General features: G+C 29.8%; 2 protein-coding genes across 2 annotated transcripts in view; both read right to left on the reverse strand.

Moving 5' to 3' along the window:
- The window catches only part of LOC135948734 (glutamyl aminopeptidase-like), a 30,182-nt gene extending 16,398 nt beyond the window's left edge, over window positions 1–13,784 (reverse strand). Inside the window, exons 1-3 of the mRNA XM_065498153.1 lie at window positions 13,763–13,784; window positions 13,314–13,690; window positions 10,356–10,726 (exon numbers count right to left, since the gene is read on the reverse strand). Of these exons, the coding sequence (XP_065354225.1) occupies window positions 10,356–10,726; window positions 13,314–13,690; window positions 13,763–13,769 (755 nt within the window). The 5' untranslated portion in view covers window positions 13,770–13,784. The remainder of the gene's footprint in view (window positions 1–10,355; window positions 10,727–13,313; window positions 13,691–13,762) is intronic.
- LOC135948735 (uncharacterized) lies at window positions 10,885–11,330 on the reverse strand. Its single transcript, XM_065498154.1, has 2 exons — window positions 11,303–11,330; window positions 10,885–11,242 (listed from the first exon to the last, which is right to left on the reverse strand). Exons 1-2 carry the CDS (start codon window positions 11,328–11,330, stop codon window positions 11,004–11,006), a joined length of 267 nt encoding a protein of 88 aa, XP_065354226.1. The 3' UTR covers window positions 10,885–11,003.
- Window positions 13,785–14,219: the final 435 nt, after the last annotated feature.

The raw sequence follows: 14,219 nt of genomic DNA on the forward strand, positions 1-14,219 counted from the left end.
ATATTATTGAAGTAAACTCAGAAAAGTTAAAATTCACATAACCTTCAAATCTGTTTATATATTGCGTTTTAATCGGTTCAGTAGTTTCGGAGTTATAACAACAAATTGAAGCAAAAATATATTTTTTATGTGAAAATATCTAATTTTTATGTTTTAAAAAACTCATGAAAAATCGAAAACGGTCGAACTTGTTCAGGTTTATTACTTTATCACAAACCCACATATAATATCAACAAAATGAGATATCGATCATAAAAATCTATTGATTCTTTTCGAATTTATTCACAATTAAGTGAATTCGCTCATTTTCACAAAATTTAACTTTTTTGTTTGATATACAGGAAATTAGTAGTTGATGTTCTTCTTTCGATTGATTGAATTTGGAAAACATTTTCCCCTGGCTATGTACAAATTTTCACATATATATTGCGTTTCAATCGGCTCAGTAGTTTCGGAGTTATAATAACAAATTGAAGCAAAAAAAATATTTTTTATGTAAAAATATGCGGAAATTGTTTAAATTTGTTACTTTATCGCAAAGCCACATGAGATATCGATCATAAAAATCTATGGATTATTTTCGAATTTATTCGGAATTGTATGTGCATCTGTGTAATTAAACATAGGAGAGTCGGTTGAAATCTACTTTCCGAAGGCCCAAGATATCTTACAAACCAAAATCGCATCTTAATTTATTATATATACGTTAATTTTAAATTTGCATTATTTCGATCCTTATTTAGAAAGTTCTTCTTTATATTTCAACTAGCTTGACTCGCACCGTTTTTAATCCTACAAATTTTTAACATAGCATGTGACCATAATTGAACAGCACCATATTATTATTATTGGATTTTATGGTTGATTTCATATATGACCATAATGTAATCCCTTGTTAATCATATTATGATTCAACGATCATATAATAACCATAATATGATTGTTCCCAGCCATATTTGTACTCCACCTCAACGATAATATGGTTGTGTAAAAACATGGTAATTGATACTATGAATCATATTATGGTCGTAACGATACAATAACGATAGTAGTTTAACCATAATATGATTGACTCCAACCATATTATGATTACATCTCATCCATAATATAGTTGTGTAAAAACTATTATTGAACTCAATCATATTATGGTTGAAACACAACCATAATATGATTGAGCCCAACGGTATTATGATTGCATATCACGACGCATAATATTTACACTTTGAAACGTAATATAATCATATTGAGGTTGTAGCACAATAATATTATGGTTGAGTCTAGCCATATTATGAATACAGCTCAATTATGATATGATTATTAAAGACAAACTTTGTAGAAACTGCTTACAATCGGTTCAAATAACTCTTACCTCCATTAACACGAAGTCTGATTATGTGTTAACTAACAGTTATACTGACAGTTTTCATACAAAAATAATTTTAAACGACAGTATAGCTATTAGTTAGCACCTAATCAGACTTCGCGCTAATGGGTGAAATCAAATTGATTATGTTTACCTAGTGACAACCGAGCGGAAAAATTTTTAAAAAAATCTTTTTTTCAGTTTTTTTTTTTGCAAACATTTACATTTTCTCCCAAGCCAACATATACAATAAGGGGTATCATTTGAAAGAGTTTTTCTAAGGGCATATACGCCATGGCCTTTAGTATTGGGATATTCCACAATTTGTATTATTTTTCAAAGATTTTTTATGAAAAAGTTAAATTTTTTTTTTTTGTAATTTCAAACATTTACCCCTGTATTCATAAAAATATTTTAAATTTAAACAATGTTTTAAAGCAAATTTTCCATACAAAATTTGATTTTAAAATGTTGTTTATGAATACGGCCTTTAAAATTGTACTTGAATTAAAATGTGAATCGTTAAGTGTATTTTCAATATTCATACTAGTTCGCGAGTTATCAGTCATTCAATCTGGCAAACTTACTCAATATGGATATCGAAATGTTTTTTTTGTCAAATAGATATTCGTAGTGCCCTCGAATGTTGTAAAATTAATGAATTTTTCATATTTTGGGAAACATCATAATACAAATCGAGGTTTATTTTAAGATGTGTTAACAAAATCACTTCTTGCTGTAAATCGGTCTAATGTAAATATGTATGAAAGTGGTTATGTATTGTTCATATACTCTGTATAGTATATTATTAAAACTTTCATCAGGTCCACCTTGATGGGTATTCAATTCTTAATTGTTATTTTGTATGCATATGTATGAATGTATATATTCATAGTTAAGTACATAATAATAATTAATGATCTTTCACTTTGAAAAACTAAACAATTATTATTTAAAGAAAAAAAACGGAAAGTTTGTAATTTTCATAAGAAAAAAAAAACTAAATAAAATAATGTACATAAATTAAAAAAATGTCAATGAGCCAAATACATAAACAACAAAATCCACTGACATTCTAGCGTTTACTTTTTTTTAATGTTTAATATGTGTCTGTGAATAAGAAACTAGTCGTGCCAGCAAAAGATCTGTTGCTCATATCAAAACAATGCTAGAAATTTAAGCAACAAGACAGAAGAAACTAAATAAAACTTGCAAAGAAGAATATAAAAGTACGACGAGTATAAAACCGGTAATAAATACAAAGAGCAATTACTTGGACAAGTTGCATGGTTAAGGTAAGTCCGTCTGGCGTCTCAAACTGTAGAAAGTACTCTAACCCGTATTTTGAGTCACACAACAAGTAGAAGTAAACAAACTAAACCAGCTATAAAGGAAAAGTAAAGAACCCACATTCAAAACTCACACACACACACAGTATATTCGATTCGATTCAATTCGAATGAAATACTCATTGCAATGTGCGTATTATTTAGTAGTACAATGTACTGGCCTGGCCAGTGGCCACTTCATGCAACCTAAATACAAATTACAATAAAAATGCATTTAAAATACAGAGTTAAATGCATTTAATGTCATTAATCATCTTAATGCAAAGCAGGTGAATGAATGGAATAAATAAAATTGACAAAAAGAAAATCTGAAAATAAAGAAGTGGTTAACACTTTACAATGAAATTGAAACCAAATAGAAACATGTTATTGTGCTGTATTCGGCACTGACGACACTTATATGACCTACTCCTTAAGATACACTCACATGGATTAAAATACTTATGTTATTATATCAAATATTTAATTAGTCAATACGTTTAAATTATGAAGATGTCACAATAGAATGAATGTCGTTTTAATATTGTTGAATTTAATTTTATTGCTGCTACAAAAATCATGTAACATCAAATAAACATTTTATGAATACATATGTATGTATAGGGAGTATCCATATCAAAGCGGACAGAAAACTGCTATTTTCGGATTTGACATCTACGAGTTTAATGAAATTACCACAGAAATTACATTGGTATCAGTATATAATACAGTACCCACCGGTTTCTAATAGGTTTTATTTTCGAATTATTCAACAAAATGCTTTTTTAATTAACCGGTTTTTATAATTAAGAAATTTTTTAAAGTTTTTGTGAAAAAAAAACAATTTTCTACCATTTTATAGATATTATTTTGTATGGGAAATCGAATAAAAATCGTGTAAAATAAAATATATTGTGATAAAAATCACAATTAACCTACACCATTTCCGATTGTATTTCAGAAGTTGCTAATTGAATTTCAGAAAATTCTAATTGAAATAAAGAAATTTCCAATTATATTTTAGAATTTTCTAATTGAATTTCAGAATTTTCCAATTGTCTTTCAAAAGTTTCCATTTATATTTCAGAAATTTCCAATTGTATTTCTGAAAATTCTAATAGCAATACAAATGGCAATTTCTGAAATAAAAATAGAAATTTCTGAAATACAATTGGAAAATTCTAAAATAGCATTAGAAATTTATGAAATATAAAAGGAAACATCTGAAATATAATTGGAAATGGTATAGATTTCGGGCAGATGTAAATCGACTATAAATAACAGATTTTCACAATCTAGAAATGCCAAACCTAGTATTAATTAATTCGTTGGCTTCCTTAGTACTTCAAACGTGTTGAATTCATTCCTTTGAAAATTCATTCCTTTGAAAATTCATTCTTCATAGAATTGTTAATATTTTTATTGTTTCCAATGTTATCAAAGAGACTAATATGTACTTTTATATCGCTTTCATATAAAAATTAAACTCTTTTAAAGATCTCCAGCCAAAATAGTTTGAAAACCAAGAAATGGAGGCAATACTCCATGAAGATTGTTGTATAACTCAAGAAGAGCTTGCAAAATCATTGGGAGCTACACAAGCAGCGATCTACTCAAGCAAGCTTACGTTTGCGATGAGCAGCATTCATCCAAAAGCAGTGAAATTGAAGTCGAGAGACCTCGAAAGACGATATCCAACATGCCGAATCGACACCAATGCCAAATATCCATGGCGCTAAGTTAATTCTCTGTATTTGGTGAAATCTGAACAGACCATCACAGGGAACCTATACAGAACACAAATGATTCGCTTGAAGCGTTCATTGTCCGAAAAACGCCTAGAATATGCGGCCAGACATGAAACCGTAATATTTCATCATGACAACGCACGACCACCTAAATGCAATACTTGTTGAAAAATATTTAGAATGAAGTGGTTGGGAAGTTTTGCTTCACTCTGTGACCCGTCGTACTACTATATGTTTCGATCGATGCAGAACGCTCCCTCTCGCTCTCTGGGATACGATTCACTTTAGAACAAAGTATCCGATATTGGCTTGAATCGTTCTTGGCCTCAAAAGATGAGCAGTTCTTCAGGCTCGGAATCCATATGTTGCCAGAAAGATGGGAAAAAGTCATAGCTAACAATGGCCAATACTTTGAATAAATTTATATTGTACAAATGTTTCAAAATAAAATCTAACAATTTTTTAAAATTCCTAATTTTTACACCCATAAAAACTTAATATATAATAAATTATCCGAGATCGCGGTTTTAAAATTCTTAGATTTTTTTTGGAAAAGTAGGGTGTTAAGTCGTATTGACATTATTTTTAAATATCTATTGATCGCTTTGCTTTGCTGGTGTACGTGTACGTGTGAGTGATTATGTGTATGAGTGTCTAAAAGTATGTGATATGGTTGAATAAACATCATCTTTTAAACCAAAATAACAATAAATCAATAAACCATAAACAATACAAATGCGAATGCGAATATACAAGTACGAGTACGAATGAATACAAATAGAAAAAAAATAATATGTAGCACAATACAATTTTCAACATCAAAGAATCTAAACAAATAGAAGAAACACTCATCAAGGTGTTGATGAACTGACGACGCTGAAAGACGCTTTATTCCATTACACCCGCACCCGACCCGTCCCACTTTGTAACCACGATTAAGTATCATTGTACCATCATTAGGCGTGCCTCTCTCTGTTCAAGTTTTCAATAATCATTTGTCAATTGAGGTTAAAATTATATTTCATTTAATTTAATTCAGTCATAGTTATTATAGAAGTAAACAATAACTTTATATTTAGTTAATGCTTTTGATTTATGTGTATTTTAAAACCTGTTCATGATATTTAGGCCATATTCGTATGGCAAACGAATAAAGTTTGTTGTCGTTATTGTTTGTTGGCTGGTTGTTAATTTACATTGTTGTTTTTGCTAGCGTAAATAATAAACAAAACAAAAATTCAAAAAAGAACACCAAGATGAGACAAAATATATTCGATCGATGATCGTCCGTTTATGCTCATTCATCTCTTTGCAATTGTTAAATTTTTAAGGTTAGTCAGTAGTCGATCTGTAAAGATGACAATTTTCTTTTCAAATTTTCTATTTCTTTGCGATTTCACTTTCTTTTCGTTTATTCAAATACACAAAAGCATGAGAAATTTATGTTTTATAATGAACTTTTCCTAGGACCACTAACACAATCTTTGTATTATTAGAAATAAATTTATAATGATGATTATTTGACCACAATATTTTACAATAGTATGCAGTTTTTCTCAAATCATAGATTTAAGTGGAAAAATGCTTTCATTTTTTTTTATTATTTATTATAAAACAATGACAAGTTGCAATATTTGCATTTTTTTTTTAATTATTATATGTTTTTTACAATTTACAATCACTTTTATTTGTACCGCTTTTTGCAAAAAAAAAAACCGTTAGTTTTATCTTTTGATTAGTTTTTTTTTGTTTATTTTTTCGTTGAAATTTTCTGTCCGCTTTTGACCAACGTTCACTCTCGACTAAATTTAAGTTTTGATTTCAATACTTCATGAAGACTTAGTAAGTCAAACACACTTTTTTTAAATTCCAATACACGCTTTCATTTGTTTTTGCTTTTTAATGTTTTTGTTGTTGTTTTTTATGCGCTGTTTTTTACAGAGAGTTAGTTGTATGAGTTTTTGTTGTCGTTGTTATTGTTGTTATATTGTCATGATGTGGTATCGAGTACAAGTTTCGATGTTTGTGATCTTTGCAGATCATTGCTTTATATTGAGACCGGCTTTTTTAGTTTTGGAGCTCACATAATACGAGCTTATGAAGAAATTTGAGAGTACATGAGATAAAAACTGCAATGCGGGTTATGTCGTGCCGATTGGACAATTTTTTGTCCGCTACATTGGCTGTTTTTTAAAAGTATTTTTGCAAATTGTTCATATGGCACTTGTTTAGTGCACATGTTTGGGCCATATAATAATAAACAAATTAAATTTCGTGCCTTACAGAAACATATCGATAAGTGTGCTAATAAGCTAATTACGCTTTTTAAGAAAATTTAGATTTTAATACAAAACGTTAGAATATTTCAAAATACTATATTTGCCAAGAAAAAGTCAAAAAAGGTCTTTTGGCCAAACGCTAAAAAATGCTTTAAAAATCTATATACAGTAGCCCAATAAAGTCTACATACAGGAATTCAAATTAAATTTCTTTCGTTGAAAGCTGTATTTGTAAGTTAAAAGTAGTGAAATATATTTGTTAAAAAAATAAATTCACACTAAAAAAAATTAAAACAACATCACTTAAGTCGGGTTTAGCAACATTTCCAAAATTTCACCGTCATTAAATTTTTTGATTCTGAGTCAAATAACGAACATTTTTTTGGTTTTTTTGGCTTTAATGTTCAAAATATTATGAAACTTAATAGTCCCGCCCACCCAAAAGTAGGCGTGACCGAGAATAGATTTTTCGTTATTTTACTCAGAATCAATAACTCTAATAACTGTGAACTTTTGGGCGTTATTTGAATTTTTTTTTGCTAAAATCGACATAAGACATTTATTATTATATATCTCATAAAAAAAAACTAGAAAAACTGCTTTAAATTAAAGTAACATAATAATTTTTCCTGTATGTAGACTTTCTTGGGCTACTGTATGTAATTTTAAAGCCAACAATAAATCAACATATCATCATTACCTTAATATAGAAATGTCCTAACTGATGTTTTTATACCCTTCACCTTCGTGAGAAGGGTATATATAGGTTTGTCATTCCGTTTGTAATTTCTACATTTTTCATTTCCGACCCTATAAAGTATATTCTGGATCCTTATAGATAGCGGAGTCGATTAAGCCATATCCGTCTGTCTGTCTGTTGAAATCAATTTTCTGAAGACCCCAGATATCTTCGGGATACAAATCTTCAATAATTCTGTCAGACATGCTTTCGAGAATTTTGCTATTTAAAATCAGCAAAATCGTTCCACAAATGGCTGAGATATGAGGAAAAAACCAAGACAACCTCGATTTTTGACCAATTTTTTACCTATATCTGGATTACTAAGACATTAATATAGACAATATGGATATCTAATGATAGATATTTCAAAGACATTTGCAACGACGTATATAAGACCATGGTAAGATGGACCTACAATGGGTCAAAATTTAAAAAAAAAATTTAAACCGAATTTTTTTTTTCACCAAAAAAATTCAAAAAACAAAAAAAAAATTTTAAATTTAAAAAAACAAAATTTTAAATTTTAAAAAAAAAAATTTAAATTTTTAAAAAAAAAAAATTTTAAATAACAATCGAAAAAATTTTTGTTCCAAAAAATTAAAAAAACAACTGGAAAAAAAATTAAATTTTGTTTACCTAAAAATATTTAAAATTTTGAAGTATAATTTGGTGAAGGGTATATAAGATTCGGCACAGCCGAATATAGCACTTTTACTTGTTTTAAGTCAAGTTTTTTTTGGCTAAATCAATATCAATATGAGGGGACCATTTATCGAAATGAACTAAAATCTGTGTTTACAAAAAAACACGAGTTAGGACCTTTCTATATTAAGGTAACGATATGTAATTTATTTAATAGCAAAGTATCATATTGAACAAGTAAGAGAGCTATATTCGGCTGTGCCGAATCTTATACTTCAAATTATACTTCAAAATAAAAATTTTAAATATTTTTAGGTAAATGAATTTTTTTTTTCAAGTTTTTTAATTTTTTGGAAAATTTTTTTTTTTCAAAAAATTTAAATTATTTTTGTTTTAATTTTTTTTTTAATATTTAGTGAAAAAAGCTTCTGGTGAAAAAAAAATTTGGGTTAAAAAATAGTTTTTTTGATTTTGACCATTGTAGGTTCAACTTACTATGGTCTTATGTACGTCGTTGCAATATTTTTGAAATATCTGTCATTAGATATCCATCTCAGCCATTTGTGGACCAATTTTCTTGATGTATGAATCGTGTATGTAAGTTATTTGGGGGCTTCGGAAAGTTGATTTTAACAGACAGACAGACGGACATGGCATAATCGACTCCGCTATCTATATATATGTATATATACTTTATAGGGTCGGAAAATTATATTGTGGAAATTACAAATGGAATGACAAACTTATATATACCCTTCTCACGAAGGTGAAGAAAAACATTGTAAATTTTCAGAAACAACATGGATTTTTAACATTTTTGAAGCCACGAGTTCAAACTCCTTCTCGTAATACAATAAAAGTATATTGTTGATAATAATTCCCAAATAGTCTATGTGAATTTTGATATAAGACATCTAATAAAATATGAACAGCAGAAACAAAAATCGAAGTCCCGATCTACTTATACTTTGCTCCCGAATAACAAAGCATAGGTAGACGAGAGCATAGGTCTTACTTTTTACTAATACCGTCGTTAAAAACCGTAGTTAGTTGAACGAGAGCCGAACTATTTATCTTGTCCGATTGTACTCATTAGCTAGTCATAGCCAATAGAAGAATTTAGCTCCTCGGATTGCATCCATAACTATATTTACCAATAATTAGTCGAGAGCCGCAGGATTTATCTCGTCGGATTGTACTCGTTAGCTAGTTTTAGCCATAAGTCATAGCTAGCCGATGAGCGCCGAAGAATGCATCTCCTTGGATTGCATCCATTACCCATAATTAGTCGTTAGCTGACCGAGAGCCGAAGCATATATCTCGTCGAATTATACTCAGCAGCTGATCCTAACTTATAGAGCCAACGAATTCATCTCCTTGGATTGCACCCATTGCAGAAGAATTTATCTCCTCGTATTGCATCCATTTAGCCAATAAGTCATAATTAGCCTAATAGGGCAAAATAATTATTCTCCTCGGATTGCATCCATTACCCATAATTAGTCGTTAGCTGACCGAGCGCCGAGACATTTATCTCTCAGTAGCTAGTCCTAACAGCCAACGAATTAATCTCCTTGGATTGCACCCGTTGCATTTACTTTATAATAAGTTGGTATCCGACCGAGAGCCCAATCGTTTATCTCGTCGAATTCTCTATTAGAAGTTTCGCCTATTAACAGATTTCAAAGGAAGCAGACCTTTGAGGAATCTGGACAAACTAAGCATACCCCAAATGTAAACAAAACCTGCATCGAAACTAACAAAAACCCCATTTCGGTTTTACTAGTTTATCAGCTGTTCGGACTAGGAGAAAGAAAGTGTAAAACAAATTAATCCGAAAAAATTTATAAAATGTCGAAAAATTTGATGTTTAATATCTTTTTTCATCATTTTTGGCCCATAGCTACCAAACTGTGACGAACAGATTTGGAAGATCAGTGAAACCATAATAAATATTAAATAATACGCCAAACTTAGTTAGTTATCAATATTCATACTTATTTGGATGTAGCTATTGTATTTGAAGTTCAGCGAATCTTCATAAATCACACTATTTTTTATAAGAAATGATACTGCTTTCTTAAAGAATTTTAATTTTATTATTTAACTAAAAAACGCTTCTGTTCTTTGGTATGCTGAATTCATGATTAAAAATGTAATATGTATAACATTTCTAATTCCAAAATGTATCACACAAAATGCTTCATCATGCACGGTAGAAAAACATAATATTTACGCGGAAATCTGACTTACCTTTCATTGTTGTCGGCACTCAAATACGAACTGGCATACAAGCCCACAAGACCATCCAACTGACAATGATAACTTATAGAGACCGTATACGGAGTCGATGTATAGAGAATTTCCTCCAATTCAATAAAGAGCATTTCACGTTCAACATCCAAATAGAATTTCTTCACTCGTATACGCATACGGGCCATCATATTCAAAATACTCACTGAATTTATTTCCAAATTCTTGGCATGCAACACGATCAAATTGGTTTCCTTTTCGATTTCGATTTGAATAGAAACGGTACCTTCGCACGTTTTGGCATTCAATTCTGGATGAATGTACAATTTGTATTTTATGGGACGGATTTCATCGGGAAGACGATAAATTATCTAAATAAAGCAAATAAGTAAATAGTGAAACTTGTATTGCAAATTTATTAATTTTAAATAACTTTACAACATGCTCGTATTAAAGCCCTAAAGTAATTCCCAAGAAAGAAGTTGGCGGTTAAAATTCAAAGTAAAAATAGTAATAAAAAGGTAGGTAGCAATTATTGTTATCAATTTATGTTCAATTGTGATAATTTAAGTTTTAATTGTATTTGATACAAACAATATTAAGATACAAAAACAAATTAAAAAATAGTTCGTTCACAATTGTAAACATTTATGACAACGGTGGCAATGAAGCTGCCACAGAAGCTGTCAATGTACTAGCACTGTTGTTAGGAGATCCACTTGTAAACATGGATTGTATATACAATTCTAAAATTTCCATTTTATCCTTCGATTCCATTAATTCCGCAGACATTTTGGCATTGTTCACAGCTAATATGCTAATGACCACAATTAAACAGGTGGTCAGTAGACCAAAAAATACTGCTAATCTTTTGGCGGTAAATTTCTCTAAAAGATAAAATGTGTTAAAAAAAATAGTTGGATTTAAGCGACATTTTCTTTATTTACCTTTTAAAATAGTTAAGGTGTGAACCATTTTATATATTTTAATAATTTAGCACCGCACCGTTCATTGACAACTCAATTTTGTGAGTGACACAAAGAATACATTTTTTTACATTTTCCTCAAACTGACCATAATTTGTCTGTTATTCGAAACGCTAAACTTAACGAAACTTTTTTTACTTTTTGCCATACATATGTACATACAAACATGCTAAAGTCTAATCGTATCGTTGTAGATAGATATAACACAATAATTATCACAATTGTGATACGATATTTATTGATAAGTAGGCTTGTAATAAAGTTCCTTATACCGCTCGATCATATTCATACACATACGAATATTTTGGCTTTAACTTATACATAAATTTATCATTTATTTTGGTAATAAAAATTATTTTCCTGTCCACATCGTAGTTAGTATCTGTTCTAAAAAAACTTTAGATTTTAAAACCATCATAAAGTGGACAAATTAGTAGTTTAAATTGATTTAATATCACAACATTTAACTGTCATGATTCATTTAACTCAATTTTGTATTTGATGGCATATCTTTAGTTTAGAGTACAATGGTGTTATGTCCCGTTTTACAAATATTACAAAGTAGAGACAAAATATGTTCTTTCTGTAATAAATGAACTTAACGCCTTTGCAATCTATTTGTTTGTGTGTTTGTTTATGCCTTATAGGTGGCTACTCCTCTGAACCGATTTTCTTGAAATTTTCATAGCGTCGGTTGGGTTAAGACGTGCCGCAAGCCCTCTGAAGTTTTGAGATGCATTTACAAGGGGAAAAAATGCATTTTTTTCAGTTTTTGTAAAAATTTTGCCATTAAAAAATTACTTTTGCAATTTAATTTAAAAGAATTGAAATGTGTACGTAACTTTCGTTCTAATGAGACATAAAAAACAGAAATTGGTCAAAAAAATTTAAAGTTATTAAAAATTCGCCAGGCCATTAACGTGTCTCAGGCAACTAGAACAAGAAAGGTAGGAACAAAATTAACATATTTTGATAAATATTAAAATAAAAGCTAATTTTTACTTAAAATATGTCCATATTTACTTGAATATGAGCTTTTGTCTTCGTAGGATACCGTTAACCTATTCTTAGGTATGAACAAAAAAATAAACATTTTTTAACGGCAGTTTCAAAACTCCATTTTCAAATTTTTAAAAATTTTATTAAAGAAATTTCAGAATTTTTTGATCATCTCATTGGGATTTATTAAGAATATAATAGGGAATAAAAATGTGAAAAATTATGAAAATATCTCTTATAGTTTTTCCGTACCTGCGATTTAAATTTTGAAATTTTCGAGAAAAACCAATTATTTGGCAATTTTTTGGCGAATGAGCTCCATTTCCTTACTCTTATGAATTTTAAGCAAAACTTATTCAGAATATTATAGTCCAAATAATTGTAAATATACTCTGAAACTTGAATTTTTTCCCCTTGTAAATGCATCTCAAAATTTCAGAGGGCTTGCGGCACGTCTTAACCCCAACCGATTTACCTAAAATTTTTCAGGATGATTTTTTTACTAATTTTCACCAAACTGGGGGGTGAGAATGACCAAAATCCAACTTTAGTTTATTAAGGGCCACCCTAATGTACATAAACTGTGAGCCTCAAAAGTGAGTAAACACTTGTGAATTACTTGATTTTTTTAAGATAAAGAAAATCATAAAACCATCTATTTCAGTTTATTGCAGATTAGGCCGAATATTATAGTTCACTGGTGTTTACTAACATAAAATTGCATACGTTTGATTTTACTATTTTTAGTAACACTGAAAAAAAGATTGTATGCAAAAAGTGAATAAAATATTGGAAATAGTAAAACCTTCCCAACTGGTTTATTTCCAATATTTTATTTAATATACATAATTTCATAGAATCACAATTCCTAAACCTAGAGTAAGCATTACTTATATATTTTCTACTTCCTCCTCTATGACCAAAACATTTCTTATCAATATATAAACAAATATTATAAAATATACAAACATACCTCCTCGGGATTTGGAAGGCCTGGTGGCAATGTAGGAAAGCTTGGTTCATTTGGCACAGTGATTGTAGGCCACGGAAATCCAGTGGATGGAGTTGGAGAAGATTCGCCTCCGCCTGTTGTGCTGGTCGTAGAGGGATCTGTTACTTCGGAAGATGGTGGAGATTGTTCTGTTGAAGACGAGGTGGAAGCTGTTGTGGGTGATGGTGTTATTGGTGATGTAGCACTGGTCGACAAAGTTGAAATTGTATCTAATTTATCTAAAGCATCCTTCAATTCATCTTCCAAATTGGACTTTTCTACAGCTAGCACAATTGTGGACACACAAAAGGCCGTAGTAGCCAAAGCGAAAAATATCGCTACACTTTTAGCTGTCAACACTAAAAATTATACAAAATTAAATCAACATTTAGAATTTTCATAATCCTAGCCAAACAAATAGACAAACTTACGCAACATTATTTTGCTACAAAAAGGAAACAAAATAGGAAAATAATATTAACGAAACTGTTATTGTCGGACGCATTTACACTCTGTATTGTCGATTGAAAACGAAATCGTCAACTGTTGGTGAAATTACAATGTCGCCTAACAGCTGAACTTGGTTTTCATTTAGCAGATTGTATTCCAATTTTATCATAGAACACTCACTATTATAGACAGCTTGTGTGTACTGCACGAGCACAAATAAAATTTATGATCAGTTTATTTTACTGATATTATCGCAGTTTTATCACTCGGACTTGCTTAAAATATGAATTTGCAATTACTTTATGGCCTACTATGGGTATCAGAGTGTTAAATACTAAAATCATTATTAGCTTTGTAGACCATCGTAAAAGTCTGAATTATTCAATTCGACAATTAATTGCCACGATTGGAAACCAAAAATAGAAGAAGATATAAAAC

This window comes from Calliphora vicina, chromosome 1, assembly GCF_958450345.1.
Source record: "Calliphora vicina chromosome 1, idCalVici1.1, whole genome shotgun sequence".
Classification (NCBI taxonomy): Eukaryota; Metazoa; Arthropoda; class Insecta; order Diptera; family Calliphoridae; genus Calliphora; species Calliphora vicina.

Bases quoted from the DNA above. Each gene is read 5' to 3' on its own strand.
- LOC135948735 (XM_065498154.1), bottom strand. From the start codon at position 11,330: ATGGTTCACACCTTAACTATTTTAAAAG. The intron at 11,243-11,302 runs GTAAATAAAGAA...TTTATCTTTTAG, and splicing joins CACCTTAACTATTTTAAAAG to AGAAATTTACCGCCAAAAGA.